The 15,357-nt window shown below is 42.0% G+C and overlaps 2 protein-coding genes across 6 annotated transcripts in view; one reads left to right on the top strand and one right to left on the bottom strand.

The window, feature by feature from the left end:
- The window catches only part of LOC133495746 (cytohesin-3-like), a 31,105-nt gene extending 29,106 nt beyond the window's left edge, over window positions 1-1,999 (top strand). The window contains exon 13 of the mRNA XM_061810696.1: window positions 952-1,999. Coding sequence (XP_061666680.1) covers window positions 952-1,024 — 73 coding nt within the window. The 3' untranslated portion in view covers window positions 1,025-1,999. The remainder of the gene's footprint in view (window positions 1-951) is intronic.
- A 1,469-nt stretch (window positions 2,000-3,468) lies between these two features.
- On the bottom strand, window positions 3,469-14,909 carry usp42 (ubiquitin specific peptidase 42). 5 transcript variants are annotated; one of them, XM_061810690.1, is made up of 19 exons: window positions 14,760-14,909; window positions 14,346-14,560; window positions 12,307-12,553; window positions 12,016-12,222; window positions 11,816-11,926; window positions 11,564-11,663; window positions 11,398-11,465; window positions 11,249-11,319; window positions 11,065-11,147; window positions 10,841-10,952; window positions 10,630-10,770; window positions 10,439-10,539; window positions 9,177-9,345; window positions 8,242-8,880; window positions 7,939-8,021; window positions 5,792-6,763; window positions 4,749-5,011; window positions 4,595-4,670; window positions 3,469-3,606 (listed from the first exon to the last, which is right to left on the bottom strand). In XM_061810690.1, exons 3-18 carry the CDS (start codon window positions 12,542-12,544, stop codon window positions 4,633-4,635), a joined length of 3,396 nt encoding a protein of 1,131 aa, XP_061666674.1. In that variant the 5' UTR covers window positions 12,545-12,553; window positions 14,346-14,560; window positions 14,760-14,909; the 3' UTR covers window positions 3,469-3,606; window positions 4,595-4,632. The 5 variants fall into 5 exon arrangements, with proteins under 5 accessions (XP_061666674.1, XP_061666678.1, XP_061666677.1 ...); XM_061810694.1 differs by lacking the exon at window positions 14,760-14,909 and having other exon boundaries at window positions 12,307-12,527; window positions 14,346-14,588; XM_061810693.1 differs by lacking the exon at window positions 14,760-14,909 and having other exon boundaries at window positions 8,242-8,877; window positions 14,346-14,585.
- Window positions 14,910-15,357: the final 448 nt, after the last annotated feature.

Below are 15,357 nucleotides of genomic sequence, written 5' to 3'. Positions count from 1 at the left end.
AGCATTGAGGACCAGTATTTAATGGCAAAATCGATGTTTTCACCGATAAGAAATTGGACTGATAACCCGCTTCCGCTTGTTTTGGACAACTGGATCTACACATGGCTCTGGCGAGTAAGTCATTGAGATTTACACAGAAAAGTTTGAAAGCGTAGAAAAGTCTGGATGCATATGAATACTTTGTTGGTCGATCTGTTCTCATCAGGAATGAATCCCACATAGTGACGGTTTTGACGGCTAGTGAACACAGAAGTGTGTTCGGCGACACGTTAACCTTTGCCGGAATCGATCGATCTGTTCAGCTAGTATTCAATAAAAATACTAATATTTAAATAAATGAGATTGAAAAGAATAATTCCTACCTGAAATGAAGCGATTGTGTATTTGAGTTGGGCACCATCCATCATGTTTAATTGCCGAAATCCATCGATATTTTCTGGTCTTTTCAGCTGGTCTTCCATATCTGGTCTCGTCTGTTGTGACAACAGCACAACAGGTCTCGGGTACTGTAAATATTGTCCTCTGGTCCAATGTCAAGCAGCTCCGTTTGACCGGCAATATGGCGCCGTGAAAATGGTGACGTCACGAGCACGACAGGAAAAAAAGTAATGATGTAAAAATATCATTAAAACACATAATGAAGAATTAGTACATGAATTCAGTGACGGTGTCTGGCTTGTGCAGTATATGCGACCATGTAGTGGCATTCAAGATAGGACAAGCGTCTGTTTTGCAGCACTGTGACCAAGTGGTTACCATGTCTGTCTCGCAGTGATGAGGTCCAGGATTCAAATTTATACTTGGGCCTTCCTGTGTGGAGTTCCAATGTCAGACACATCGGCCACTATTACACTGCGCACAAACATTCTAATCTTGAATTTGACAACGTGTGCACACTTCATTTGGATACAAACGGACGCCAAAATTATGTTTTCTCTCCAATTTTCGCAGGGCCAGCATCAGCAGGGATCCTTTCTACGACATGTTGGCCACCAGAAAGAGGAGGATAGCCAATAAGAAATAGCCAAAGGCCTCTCTCAAAAGTCTCTCCTTTGCATCACTGCCAGGTCCGAGGCGAGCAGAATTCGGCCCCCGACTAAAAACTTGTGGATCGGTTGTCAGTTGAAAGCTATGAAGAACTATGTGCAACCTTTAGGATGGAGGAACTTTAGCACCCCGAAGAGGATTTGACAAGGAACTGCATCTATTTCACTCAGCGAGGAGGGCGTCGTTCTCAAAAATTCTGTCCTGATGGGAAGCCTCAAAGCTAATTAATCAGCTGGTCTGATTTGTATATGCAAAACGCACTGATTTATTCGTAGCTTTAGATGACCACAAACCCCCCAAAACAGTTTGGGATACTGGCTTGTGGGTGAAATTTCAAGATGAACCTAAAATGTGACACAAGCCATCGTTCGGCATTTTTTATTTATTTTTTTTTTTGTTTTGCTTTGACTTCCAAGACAAAATTTCAAATCAGAATCAGTACAAAACAATCAATACCAGCGCTTCTGCGAAAACTCACTTCAAAACAAGCTGCGGTTCGGCACACCAGCGATTCCTCCGGTTGAGTGTCACTCCCAGTTGACGTTTACTGTCAAACTAAGCATAAAAAACAAAGATTATTATGCGTCCATCTCAAACCACCGGCTAATTTTTGTGAGGGAAGTATGTTAGCCAGCTAGCTTAAATGCTAACGCACATAGACAAGCGGAGCTAAACTAGTGGCAGTGTTAGCTGAACAGTGTAGCAACACATGGAAAACGTTAACACATTATTACTGCAGTTGCATTAATGGTATTCCCATTTATTACTCATGATTTGGGGGTTTTGAATTCCAAGCGTAGTCACCCAACCAATGAAATGAAACTTGTGCCTCAAAGTACAACTGTACATTCCAAATGTCTCCGAGTCAAATTAAGCTCACCTGTTAAACCCATTATCAGGTTCATCCTGGAATTCCAAATGAAAGCATCTCGAATTTTTATTAGTAGTGTATTTCACCTGTGGAAAATTACTTGGAATATTGGCTACCAGATTAAGAAATATTTGCACTACTGTATTACTATTATTAGGCGTCTTTTGATTAGCATTGCTTCTTTTAAAGCCGCGTTAGCATTTTATGAAGCCCCACCCTCGTGATTATTTTTGTAATTTATTTTCTTTAAAATCATTTTACAGTCTGCATGTATATGATGTACATAATGTTTTTTTTTATAGTTTCCAAATCATTGAATGGCCATTAATTCACCGTTTAGTTAAACAATTTACAATCATGGTGCGTGTGAAAATGACAAAACGACAAAGATGCAAACTGATGTAGGGGGAATATTAAAAAAAAAAAAGAAGAAAAAAATCCAACAGTTCTTTGGTTATTTCGTAAGCCATTTGATTTTTTTTTTTAATGACTACACCTTTGAACAGATGGTTATCATCTTGCATTCAATTTTAAGTGCTTGTTTACTGTAATGGTGTACATGTGGATATTACATCTATTTTGTACAAAGTACATTTTTCCGCATTGCCCCACCCAAATACTTTTGAATTCATCCCCTCCATCAGTTTTCCAGCTATTTCAGTGCATTTTTCCACCCAAAGTCAAAGACAACAGTACAATTTCTGACATTAACAAAAATGTATTTTAAGGCATTTACCTTGTACAATGTATAAATGCTAACATGCTAAATTAAAAGGAATAAGTTTTCAACTTCTGTCAAAAAAGTTGCAAAACAAAAACACAATCCATACTCATGGCTGAATTTAGTCCAGACAATATGAGAATCAACAAGTTTGTCTAAAAACAAATAAAGCAAAAACAACACCTATTTATAATCCTGATGCAGGACTTTTATATATGCGTTTATATTATATAAAAGTAACTGATAGTACAGTTGAAAAATTAAATTCACAGTATTCCTTTATGATGCTAGAAGATCCAAACCAGATTTTTTTTCCTCCATTAAAAAGCAAATACGAATGGTCCGACAGCATTATTATATTGTCCTTTTCTTTTCAGTTTCGTTCAAACAAGATTGAGAGCTGAAAGAGTGACAGAAAGGAATGACTTAGAGAAGAAGCAAAACAAAGACAAGTTGGAAAAATACCAGAGTGTGTTTGAAAATAAAACTCAGGGAAATGTGCTCAAGTTAGTTCAGGGTATTGTGGAGGTATCAGTGAGTCAAGCGATGCTTGTTGGTTTTTGTTCATAAATTCCACACCTCCCACCCATTTGCCCCTCCCAGTGGTGAAGATGAGGAAAACTCAAAATCATCTACGCATGTGGCGACCTTCCGAACGTCTTTTTTCAGCAGGGTCAGGTTTTTCCTTTACGTGGAGCGAGTGGATGATGATGAGTTTTTAAGTCCTGAGTTCCACTGAGCAGCAGTTGAGATGTTTTAAGCTCCAGGCTTTGTGTGTTAAGTACATTTATATATTAATATTTGTCATTGTTCACGTCCGACAGGAGTGGGAGAGTTACTGCAACTAAATCGATGCTTTAAAAAGTGAACGGTTAAAACACTTGACGTGCGGTAAAAATACAATTATTTCCCAATGAAGCACCATGTCGTTGAATCATTCCTCCGCTGTATAATTCGGCAGGGGGTTCTGGAACAACACAAGAAACATTTAAGTAAAATATAAAACAAAAAGTAGACCTTTGTAATTTAGGGCCACAAAACGCGGGTTAAAAAAAAAATTAAATGTTACATGTAAAATAGAGCATGACAAAATACTCCAAGGTAATTTATTTTACTTGCATTTATAATTAAACATTTTCCAATGACATTTTTAATATTAAATATTTTATGTAAATGTAAAAAAAAACAACTCACACTGCTTTATTTATAATTTCATTATTATAAATTACCCAATTAATTAAAATAGTGGTTTTTTTTATTTTAGTATTATTTTTGTAATTTAGATAAGATTGATTATTTTAATAACCCATGCCCTTTTGTTATACATATATTTTTTAATTAATTTAATCCTACTTAATTAGCGAGTTGGTTTTAGTAATATTTTTATATTTTCTGTAAAATTACTTATTATAACCCACACTGCTTTATTTATAATTTCACTATAAATTACCCAATTAATTAAAATAGTGGATTTATTATTTTAGTATTATTTTTGAGATTTAGATAAGATTATTTTAATATCCCATGCGCTTTTGTTATATTTCAAAATAAATTTAATGCTACTTAATTAGCCAGTTAATTTTAGTCATTTTTTTATATTTTTTGTAAAACTGCTTATTTTAATCGAGTAAACCTTGCTCATTTATATGATTGTCAATTATTTTATCGTATTCATACACAATTATCCAATTATTTAATAAAGTAATTTTTTTTCAAAATGTATTATTCTTCAATTAATAAATTTCATGGGATTAAGGAATTTAAAATGAGAAAGTCTATTTGAATTAACCAAATTGAGGAAGGGACCCGCCACATTAGGGCAGGAAATTTTACGGGACTCTTAATAATGTAAACGCTCTGCAGGAGCGGGTCATTTATTCTAATATTTTGCCCACGCTTGATGTAAAGGGATGAGCCTGTTTTTGCTTTAGCACATGTACTAATTGCTCACTCACTGTCAGTGCTTCATGGTACTGCCCAGTACGCTGGATCATCAATGGGAGACAACACTGGCTTGCCTGTAACCGTTTCCTACAAAAGAGAAACCGAAAATTGGAAGCCTTTTACTTGAGACTTCATGTTTACCTCCAGGTGGTGAGCGTGTCCCACCTGTGTGTCCATTAAGTTGGCCGTGAAATGGCCCGTGGGCACGCGCTGTGGGGGAGGCGCCGTACGAGGGGCCGGCGGCACCCCGGCCGTCATCGAGGCGGCGCCGTTTCTCCGCGGAGCAGTCGTCCTTGCCGTCCTTGAGGTGGCGCCGTTTGCGGCTCTCGTGTTCCTCGCTGCTGCGGCCATCCGGACTGCGCTGCTCACTCTGGTGCCGCCGTTTTTTCTTCTTTTTGACTTCAGAGCCTCGATCTGAGTCGGAGCTCCTGACAGGGATTAAAATAATAAGAAGAAGAAGAATGACACTTGTGAGCAATGTTGAGTCAGAGGCATGGGGTGTGCAAATTGCAGCTCGAGGGTTACGTATGGGCCAGTGTTCTGTAATTTGGCATGCCGAGTGGTCCTGTAATATTTGTTGCATTCATTTAGTCATTTTTTTCTAAACTGCATTAATTAAAAAGTATTCAGTCATTTTTTTATTCATGTATTTAAGTATGTAATCATCATCTTTTCCTTTCGGCTTGTCCCATCTTAGATGAACGCATATTTGCTTGGCACAGTTTTATGTCGGATGCCCTTCCTGACGCAACCCACTGAAATTATAATTACACATTTTCAAACTATATTAAAAAAAAAGATCAACCAGTATTTTACTCAAACAATATTCCACACTGTAATATTTTTGTATTTTAACATTGTTTATACTTAATCAGAACTATTATAACCGCACATGGATAATTGTGCATTATTTTACTATTAGCGTAAACATTTTTACATGAAATACAAACATTTTATTGACTTAATCACTCATACAATTAAAAAAACATCCATTACTAAATATTTCTTTACACAACATTAAAAAATGAGCAAAATATACATTTTAGTTCATTATAATTATGACCAATGCCCACGCTCTATTTTATTAAAATATAAAACATCACAAAAACATAATTTTACATGAGTTACTCTATTAAATGTAAATTACTAAATCTTAATTGGCAAGCATAATTACATTAATTATATACAAGAGAGACAGAATTACTCACCCACTGTCATGGCATCGCTCTTTATCCTTTGACTTCTTCTTCTTGCTCTTTTTATGCCTCTTGCTGTGGCGCTCTTCCGAGCAACCGCTCCTCCGATGACTTTCTTCTTCCGACAGCGGAAGAGGGTTCCGATACGGCGACCTGCTCCGCGCCCAAGCGTCTTTGTAGGGGTAGCCGTCCCTTTCCCTGCCATCGTCCCTCATCCCGCGAAATTCTCGGCCGTCGTCCTCCCCCCTCCAGCGGGCGTGATATTGGCGGTGGTAGGAGTGGCCGTAGCTGCGGCGTTCGTAATCGCGCTCTTCCCTGGATCGCTGGTGGTCGTAGAAGTGGTAGTGGTGCGAGCAGCGGTCGCGATCTCGCTCCCTCGGGTGGTGAACGGTTCGGTCCCAGCGACGCTCGCCCTCCCAGTCCCGGTAGTAATAATCCATATCCCTGTACGAGCGTTGGTGGTAGTGCTGGTCTCTGTAGTTGCGTCTGTAGCGATTCGCGTACCGCTCCTGACTCCTGTCCCTGAAGTAACCGTCTCTGTCCCTGCTCCAGTTGGACGAGTACACTCTGTCTCTACCCCTTTCCCGAGAAGACCGCCTTTCATGGCCTCTGGAAGCGGGACCGGGCTGCAGCTGCTCCTTCACATCCGCACGCACCTCGGAGCCCGCTGCCGATGAACCATTAGTCAGCGGTACGTCTTTGATTTCGTCTGTGCGAGCGGGAACCTTCGGTAGGGCTGCGCATGTGCCGTTGGTACTGTGGGAGGAGTCTGGCAAGGTGGGTAAGGCTGGAGGGCTGATGGATGCGGACTCGCTCGATGTGGGAGAATGGATCTTGTTGGCGGAAGCGGCTGCAGTCTCGCAGGGTACCCGCTGACGCGGAGGATCGGACACACGTGTAGCCTTTGTGTCGGGAGAGATGTGCTGGCTTTCACTGGCAGCAGGCTGGACCCTCTGATCAGGACCAGCGTGGGACGCCTCTTTGCTGCAATCACGAGAACAAGGGAGGCAAAGGTCAAGAGTGGATTAGAGTGTACCCCGCATATTCCACAAGCAATTACAAACCTCAATTTGCAAGTCCTCAGCTATTTGTGCTGAAACACCCTGAGAAGTTTCAAGAAGCTGCACAAGGCGTCTATATACATGTATTAGTGTCAAGGAAGTATGTTGAAGGGCCACATTTTTGCCCTGCTACATTTGCATCTAACGGTGCTTTCCCCCCCTCAAATCAGAACATGTTTTAAATATTTACCATAATTTCCGACCCATAAGCCACGACTTTTTTCACACACTTTCAATCCTGTGATTTATGTGGTGATGCGGATAATTTGTGCAATTTTTCTAACGACCGCAAGGGAGCACTCGAGCGGAAAAAGGAAGAGTGAGACCGATGGAATATATGTGCCAAGGAAGTGACTTTTACCGGTATTTTTTTTTTAGCCTTGTTAGCGCTGTGCTAGCGTGTTGCTGCTATGTAACTGCCATGTCTTAGTGACTTTTACCTGTGTGTGTGTGTATATATATATATACACACACACATTTTTTTTAAACTGGCCCTGTGAGGGCCCCGCTAGTTAGTGCTGCACTACAGTTAGCACCTCGCTAGCGTATTGCTGCTGTGTTCCTGCCATGTTTGAGTGATTTAGTCATGTTTTTTTAACCAGCCCTGTTAGTGCTGTGCTATCGTCTTGCCACTGTGTAGCTGCCGCTGTTTTTTTTTTTTTTTTTTTTAAACCGGCATGTTTTTTTTATCAGCCCTATTCGTCCTACCGTGTTGTTGCTACGTTAAGCTTTTACACAGGTGCGGCTTATGTATGTACCAAATGGTATTTCATTTCCAAATGTATTGGGTGAGGCTTATAATCCGGTGTGTTCTTCTGTAGGCTCTGTAAATCTTGGGATCCTAGTTTTTATTATATTCACGGTTAAACTATTAATATTGACAACCCCATTTTTTTTTAAAAGGCTTAATTACTCGTACATTTCCAGTCCGATTTTTTTTTTTTTTTTTTTTAACACCAAAATCAAAAGTAGCCCATTAATTTTAAGGGTAATGTTGTGAAATAAGTTTCTCGCGATATTTCATTGCTTATAATGCATCGATAATGATAATGCTTGTGACAGCAGATTTTTGATGCTTCAACTGTATTGGAAAGCTACCTTGGGTTACGGTGGTCCATGTCCAGTCCGTTCACTGTCAAAGTCCCCTCTGATGACAAACTTCCATCGTTACTGGCAGAGATCTGAAAGGCAGAAAGTCATTTTAATGGTAGTCATACACAAACATTCTGTGCCCCCCACGCCACCCCCCCACTCCCCCGCCCCCCACTAAATTGTCAGTTTGATGGCCACCAATTTTTTTTTCCAATTTAAATCTTGTGGTTCTAATTTGCAGTGGTATGGAACTGCACACTGGACTCATTAAATTACAAACAAATAATAAAAAGCTAAACTATAACTGACCTTTTCAGCACTATTATGTCCATTGATTTTCTGAAGTCCATAACGGTGACCGTTTTGGTTGCTGTGTGAAATTCCATTCAAACCATTTCCATTGTGGTGTGCTTCAGAGTCCCCATTGGCTGCCGCGGGAACCTTGGCAAATTCATCCCTTGTTTTTGGGTCTCCATTAACGTGACTCTTGCCTGAACAGCCGTTGTCCAGGGATCCGCCGTTCTCCTGGTCCGACTCCTCTGAGAGCTCTTGGCTGTACGGCACCAAGGACGAAGATCCGTTCCCGGCGCCCTGGTGATCCCCGTTACTGCGCGCCGTGCCGTTGACGTGGTTAAGCGGACGTGGGATGAATCGAGCGTCTGAGGTAGACTGGGAGGAGGAGGATGCTGAGGCTGAAGAGCTGGAGGACGAGGAGCCGCTGGCAGAGGACGAGGACGAGGTCGGGCGATTCTGTTTGCCTTGGCCAATGCAGAACGACAGCTTCAGGCGCTTGTCGTGCTCTGGGATGACTGACGGCTGGCTGGCTGAGTGTGACGTGGAAGAGGAGGACGACGCGCCGTGATTCGATTTTCCTGCGACACTGCTGCTGGTGCTGGGCTTGGGACAATCCCTCAGAGATCCATTTCCATTTATGTGGAGAGAGTTCTGCTAAAAGCACAAAAACTTGCTCAAACACTGACTACTTAATGCAACTATAACTTGGGAAAACAGGAAATGAGCCCGAGAGGGAACCCCCACTTTGGACCAGGAAACATCAGGATACACTTTTTGAGTGGACAAGAAGTCCTAAAATAAACCAACTTGTACTTAGGGTATCTGATTTTGTTTTTCAAAGATGTATCTGACATTTTATCTATATTTCCTTCAATCATATCGTGACACAAATAATGATAATTTTCACCATGATATGAAATGTTCATATAGTTTTGGGGGCTCAACATTACCTTAGCCATGTGTGGAGGCAGCTGCGGTCCGATAAAGCAGACGTTGTTGTTGTTGTGGCTGGTGGTGTTCATGCGGGGTATCACCACTGGTCTGGGTGACGACTGGCCAGGTACAACGGAGTTATGGCTCATGTGACCATAGTCCCCTTCTTTCTTTCCATCACTAGACCTTGTGAAACAACAACGCAACCAATGAGATGCAAGACACACAAAAAAAAAGAGCGAAAACAAGACGAAATGTTGAAAAATGAGATGTGAAAGGTATTAAACTAGTAGATTTAGTAAAACAAAATAAAATTGCCTTATGTTGAAATGCATTAATACAGTGGGTGGGGGGGGGGGATAATGGGTAATCTGGCAATAATGACATTTGTTTTTTTGGTATGGTAGCATTACACTTTACAGAGAGTCCTCGGGTTAAGACGGTCTCGACCTAAGACGTTTCGACTTTACAACGCCTGTCCCCCGTCCGCCATTTTGTCCAGCTAATAATGCTTGTCCGTGTTTGTGCGCCGGGAGTACCTTCGCATTTTTCGCCCTCCTTTTTAGAGATTATCGCCCCAAAGAAGAAAGCTGTGTCTTTTAGTAATGCTTCTGGAGCCAAAAGAAAATCCATTACCATGGAAACAAAGCTCAAGATCATAAAACGTTTGGAGAAAGGAAAGACACCAACACCACCAAGGCTTCAGTCGCTTGACCGTGATGACAATTATGAAAGACAAAGCCTGTATTTTAGCGCATGTGATGAAGGGTTCCGTTCCTCTGATACAATGACCACAAAACAAGGTTCTTTGATACTTGTCGAGATGGAGAGGATTGAGGACCAGGTTCCTTCGCAGTGGCTAAGCACAGCCTCCCCTTCTTCTCCATCCACCTTTCAGAAATAATGCTAAGTACATCATCTTGTTTATTTCAATGCATTTGTTTTTTTATACAAAGTATTTTCATGTAAATTCTGACTTTAATGGTGGAATCCGACTTAAAGTCGAAATTTGAGTTAAGTTGCTACTGTAGGAATGGATTTCAATCGTAGACCGAGGACTCCCTGTATGTAGAACATAAGTACGTTTCCAAAAGTCCACTTCCCCAAAAACAACAACAAAACACAATAAAGGAAACCAAAGACCATAAAACATTTATTTATACATGCTTTGTGTTCTATGAAGGGGTTACAAATGAAAGAGGAAGTCTGGACTTTGGAGTTGCAACGCTTTGATATAAACAAATATTAAAAACCTAATCAGTGTTCAAGGTTTACTTACTTGATGTAGAAAAGGACGTAGGCCTGCTGGTTCAGAACAGACCTGATGTCACTGACAGTCACAGAAGAATCATTCATTTGAAACCACTGACCATTGCTTGCCTGGGCGACACACAAGAGGGAATATGTCAACTTTAAAACCAGACCAGAGAGTTAGACCAGTAATAATTAGTTGGACAGCAGAGCAAGAACCTTAACATAGCAGAAGTAGTGTCCGGCATGGCAGCTGAATCCAGAGTGGACCAGAACAGCGTACAGCCCGTAGTGCTGGGCCTCCCCTTGCGACTGGGACATGAAGGGCCGCAGGTCCAGGTTCTCGGGGTATTTCACATCCTGAAGAGAAAAAAACACAATGATGAATATGAAATTAATACACAAGCACAACCAAGTTACGGGTACATACTTTTGTGATTTTTCCTCCGCTGAAGTTGGCAAAACGTTTCAGGGACAGCGTGAGCACATTGGAACTACGATGGATGGTGAATCTCTTTGAGGCTGTGACCATTTTTTTGCACCTGCGGGGAATTTTTTTTAGTATTATTATTGTTAGTGGCTACAAAACACCAAGGGGGGGAAAAAAAAAAAAAAAAAAAAACTTCCCAAAAATGTCTTTTTGCACAAACTTACTTGGAGCACTTGTAGGCATTCTCGCCATCCAGCTGCTCTGGCTTGACAAATTGCTCCAGGGCTTTTGAGACACTGAGCGCCATCTGCGGGAGAGACAATCTATAAGTTGTAACAGCTTCATTTGAAGTAGAAATAACTACAAAAATCACACTCCGTAACGATGGAAGAAATTCTGTATAGTCACTTTGATTTCTAGAGTGATATCCAGAAAAGGGTCAAACGTATCGGAGACTCCTTTGCAGTTTAAACATTTAACTGAAAAAGAAACAGAAACCAAAGATGATCAGATGAGAAATGCTGAAAGTGTAAAACCGTACACTGACATAAACGTACCTCTGGACCTTAGGTAACCACCAAACACCTGATGAATGAAAGTGGTCGCCTGTGTTTGCCTGTCCAATCTGTCACATAACAGATGTCCAGTATAAATTGACAAATGTAATAACAAATGATTTACTCTGTGTATACACGGCAAATCTCAATTTAGGATCAAACTTACTTGGCTCCAGGTAAGCAGGACTTTTGCATAGCATCCACTGTGTACCTAATGAATTCATGGGCATCCTCCTGGCTTCCGTAGCGAAAGTGCTTTGCAATCCCTGGGTTGGGAGGGAACAAAACATTAATCTGGATTCATAGCACTCCCTAAAACTAGTTCCCTCCAAATTCACGAAAATAAACAACTAAACAGCGCCGCCTGTTGTTCAGTGTAAAGTATTTCTTTTGTTTTGTTTTTTAACAAAGAACTTACTTTTGAGCTCATTCAGCACCCCAATTGGCTTAATAACATTCCCAGAGTTGGCAAAAACCTGAATGATGTGGTTTTGCATGGTGCACATCATACAGAAGCCTGGCTCGTGACCTGCGAGAGCACCACGAGAGAAACATCAGACATGACTGCGGTGAGAAAGACAAGCAGCTGTGATGTGAACAACAGAAAAAAGAACTTGCATGTTTTCGAGTGCTCCCGCGACAGCATGTAGTTGGCGAACGGGGGGGTGTAGGTGAGACATTGGAGAGCGGAGTTGAGGAAGCAAGTGTTGCCCATGTTCTGCAGGCCGGCGCCGATGCGGTGGACCTGGTTCCACTTGAGGCTGAGGCGCTCGGGAGAGAAGAGGACCTTCTGCGGCACGTCGATGCCGTCGCCGCTGCACAACACTGGACACACGACAGATGAAGCTTCTTTTGGATGTATAGCAACTAAAAACTATAACAGGACGAATAAGGCACTAAACATCCTACCTTGCTCTTTGGGTCGGTCCACGGAGGAAGGGGTACTATTGTAGATGACGGCACCAGGCGTCGGGCCCAAGCAGCCCCCTGGACCCTTCAGTCGCGGAGAGTCGGCGGGCAGGGTGGAGCCCACCGCCCAGCTGCTCGAACAGCTGCCGTCCATCCCGTCTCCACCGGTGAAGGGGGATCTCTTGCAACCGACTGACTCGTGGTCAGAATTTTCGGAGGATCTGTCAACAATGGTCATAGTTCATTGCTGCGGGTGGGGGGAAAACACAGAAGATTTTAGAATAAGCAACAATCACGTCTTTATTCAAATATTTCAAGCGAGTCTGTGGCTGATTTGCTAAAATTCAAGATTATGGAGCGAGTTGTCCATCTTTGGGTTCGAGGCTAATATGGAGCTGATTTCAGGTGGGAGGGAAATGGTGTAGTCACCTCAACATGCAATTGTAGGAGACGTATCACCTGGCATTAAGCGAAATCATCACTTTTTAAATGAAAAAACAAATCACATTTGTTCCACATTGCATAATCAAGGGGGGTAAACCATTTCCAACACTTTAGATTGTTCAATAATTCGGAAAAACAACTATCAATGTTGTTCAGTGACCAATAGTATAGATTTGTGTGTCGGGTGGGGGGAGCATAGTAAGTTTTGGGCCGATGGCAGTAAAACACACATTCGCACTCCCTGTCAAAATTAAGGCCACCTTAGTCTTCAATGAACACAACATGCATGATGTGGAAATGTAGGAGGAAGCTTAAAATAACGAATAAAAACAAGCAAGTGGAGAGCACGCAAACTCCACAGGTTCAAACCCCGAAATTAACGCTGCGGGGCAGATGAGCTAACCACTAGTTGTTTAATGTATTACAATAGCAAACAAGTCAAATACAAAATGAGCAGACTTATTTTTTTCCCCACTCTCATTGAATACACCTCTTAACCCATTCGTGGCCAGCGTCCCATTTTTGGGACGAGATTATAAATTAGTAAAGTTATCATATAACTGAACGATAAACGAAAAATAACTTGTTGCATTGATTGCGGCATGTTGGGAGACTTTTATCTCAATAAGGCAAAAAATTGCCACTCTGCCTATGAATGTGTTAATATTGTGCGTTTTTAAAACTGGTGAGATTGTTTATGGAGTCACAACAGTTGTGCCGGACAGAAATAACGTCATACAACAAAAAACAATCGCAAGTCAATGACTAATAATAGATCGTAAAATAATTTCCCTTTGTAGATGTAAATACAGGATGTGATCCCTCGCGCACACGCAAAACCCGCCACAAACGACATTTTTCGAGAAAAAAAAAAACGTCCTTGTCGTCATAAAACCAGGTTTTTTTCCCCTGAAAGAGTTGACCGTTTAAAAATTTACTTTCGACTTTCCGTTGAATAAAGTTACACAAAGATGAAAAAAAAAAAAAATTTCCTGGTCGGGAAGCAGCTGTTCCCTCCCACTCCAGTTACAGACCGTCTGACTCACGTTGGTTGCGGCTAGGCCTGCAAGCACGCACAGACGTTCACTTGCAATAAAGCATTCTTTAAACATGTGCGCGTGTTCAACGGGAGCGCAACGGGAACTTTGGAACGCGGCTCGAGCTAAAATAAGCACCCGGGGGCACGTTACGTGCGCCCGCCCCATGGAAACGGCGACCGTTGCGCAAAAAAAGCTAATAACGCAGCTAACACGTCGTGCTAACGTCGTTAGCCGACTCGGCACGATGGACGGGGCTGACATGGCGGAGAACATAACCGCCCCCTTTATAACACATTACGGTTCTGCTTTTTCGAAAATGTGATAACTTTGCTTTAAAAACGAGGAGGAAAAAAGGGGGAAACCCAACGAACTCGCAGCTAGCCCAGAAAAGGAGGGGCTCGACACCGGTCGCCGTGTGTTCACTGCGCCGCTCCAGTAGACATGACAGAACCGGTGTAAGGATCCCACAACGAGCCCGACGGGCTCAGGTCCACCGCGACGCGGCGGCCGCGTTGCCGAAACATCCCTGGACCCAAAACGCGTCGACGCGCTCACCTGGAATGTTGTTAAAAGGCCGTTTGTAGCGATTGTAAAGCCATTCCTTATTTCCAAGCGGGCGTCCGTCCGGCGGTGAACAATGACGTAGATGATCCGTCCACAGAAACATCCGGGTAGCTGGGCTCCAACGAGTGCAGCGATTGGCTGCTTCGGCGGTTTGATTCGCGTTCGACCCGTTGCGTGAAGATCCGTCGCAAGTTCGTGCCGCCGACCTTTGTGTACACGCACAAACATCACCGCGCGCGTGACACACACACATAAATCAACTTGAAATGACGCCCTTGGATTCGAAACCTATTTCGACTGACGTTGCAGCAAATATGCATTATCTGCATGAACGATCGATTGTGAGGGGCTCGAGTATTTAAACTTTAAAAGGGGCACACACAAAAAAGTATGGCGTGCACTTACCGATAACTGAGAACGTTAAGTGTCCTTTCGCTTTACAAAATTACATCACAAAAGCTACTGATAAAGCTATGTTCACCAGATTTTTTTTCTATTTTCTACGTGCAGCAGTTCAACTTTTCACGTTGCATCTGTGTATTTCGTGTACCTGAATGAAACATCAGTCAAGAGAACCTGGGTTGGAACTCGGCAATCTCAAGGCTATTCAATAACTCAACAACGTGCACCCTGCTAGTATTTAGGGTTACACTCTTCCTACTTCCTCTCTGGAAAACTGTTTAAATGCCAGATTTTTGTAATAAATATGAGACCCAGATAAATGTTTCATAACTCTTTCCACCTTTAAAATGACCAATACAACTGTGATTACACAGCAATTGAAAGACAACTTTTCCAGAGAGGAAGTAAGATTAACTGAAATTACTTGGTTGAACAAGTGCACTCACCCTACGGTGCTTTATTAATACATAGCTTGGTTGAAATAGAATCACAAAGTGATTTTTTTAACTTTCTAGCAGAACCCTGTTTTTTTTTTTTTTTACCAACACCAACTGTTATTTTTAACTATGTCTAATTCCCTTCAACTAAAGAAAAGCAGCCC

The sequence above is a fragment of the Syngnathoides biaculeatus genome, chromosome 22 (assembly GCF_019802595.1).
Source record: "Syngnathoides biaculeatus isolate LvHL_M chromosome 22, ASM1980259v1, whole genome shotgun sequence".
NCBI lineage: Eukaryota > Metazoa > Chordata > Actinopteri > Syngnathiformes > Syngnathidae > Syngnathoides > Syngnathoides biaculeatus.
This window is presented reverse-complemented; position numbering and strand designations above follow the sequence as displayed.

What these genes read in the sequence shown, in the direction of transcription:
- usp42 (XM_061810690.1), bottom strand. Translation starts at nt 12,544, where the DNA reads ATGACCATTGTTGACAGATCCTCCGAAAATTCTGACCACGAGTCAGTC. An exon ending in TCCTGCTTACCTGGAGCCAA is followed by an intron (nt 11,466 to 11,563) that starts GTAAGTTTGATC and finishes GTTATGTGACAG; the next exon opens with ATTGGACAGGCAAACACAGG. An exon ending in GACATAATAGTGCTGAAAAG is followed by an intron (nt 8,022 to 8,241) that starts GTCAGTTATAGT and finishes TCTGCCTTTCAG; the next exon opens with ATCTCTGCCAGTAACGATGG.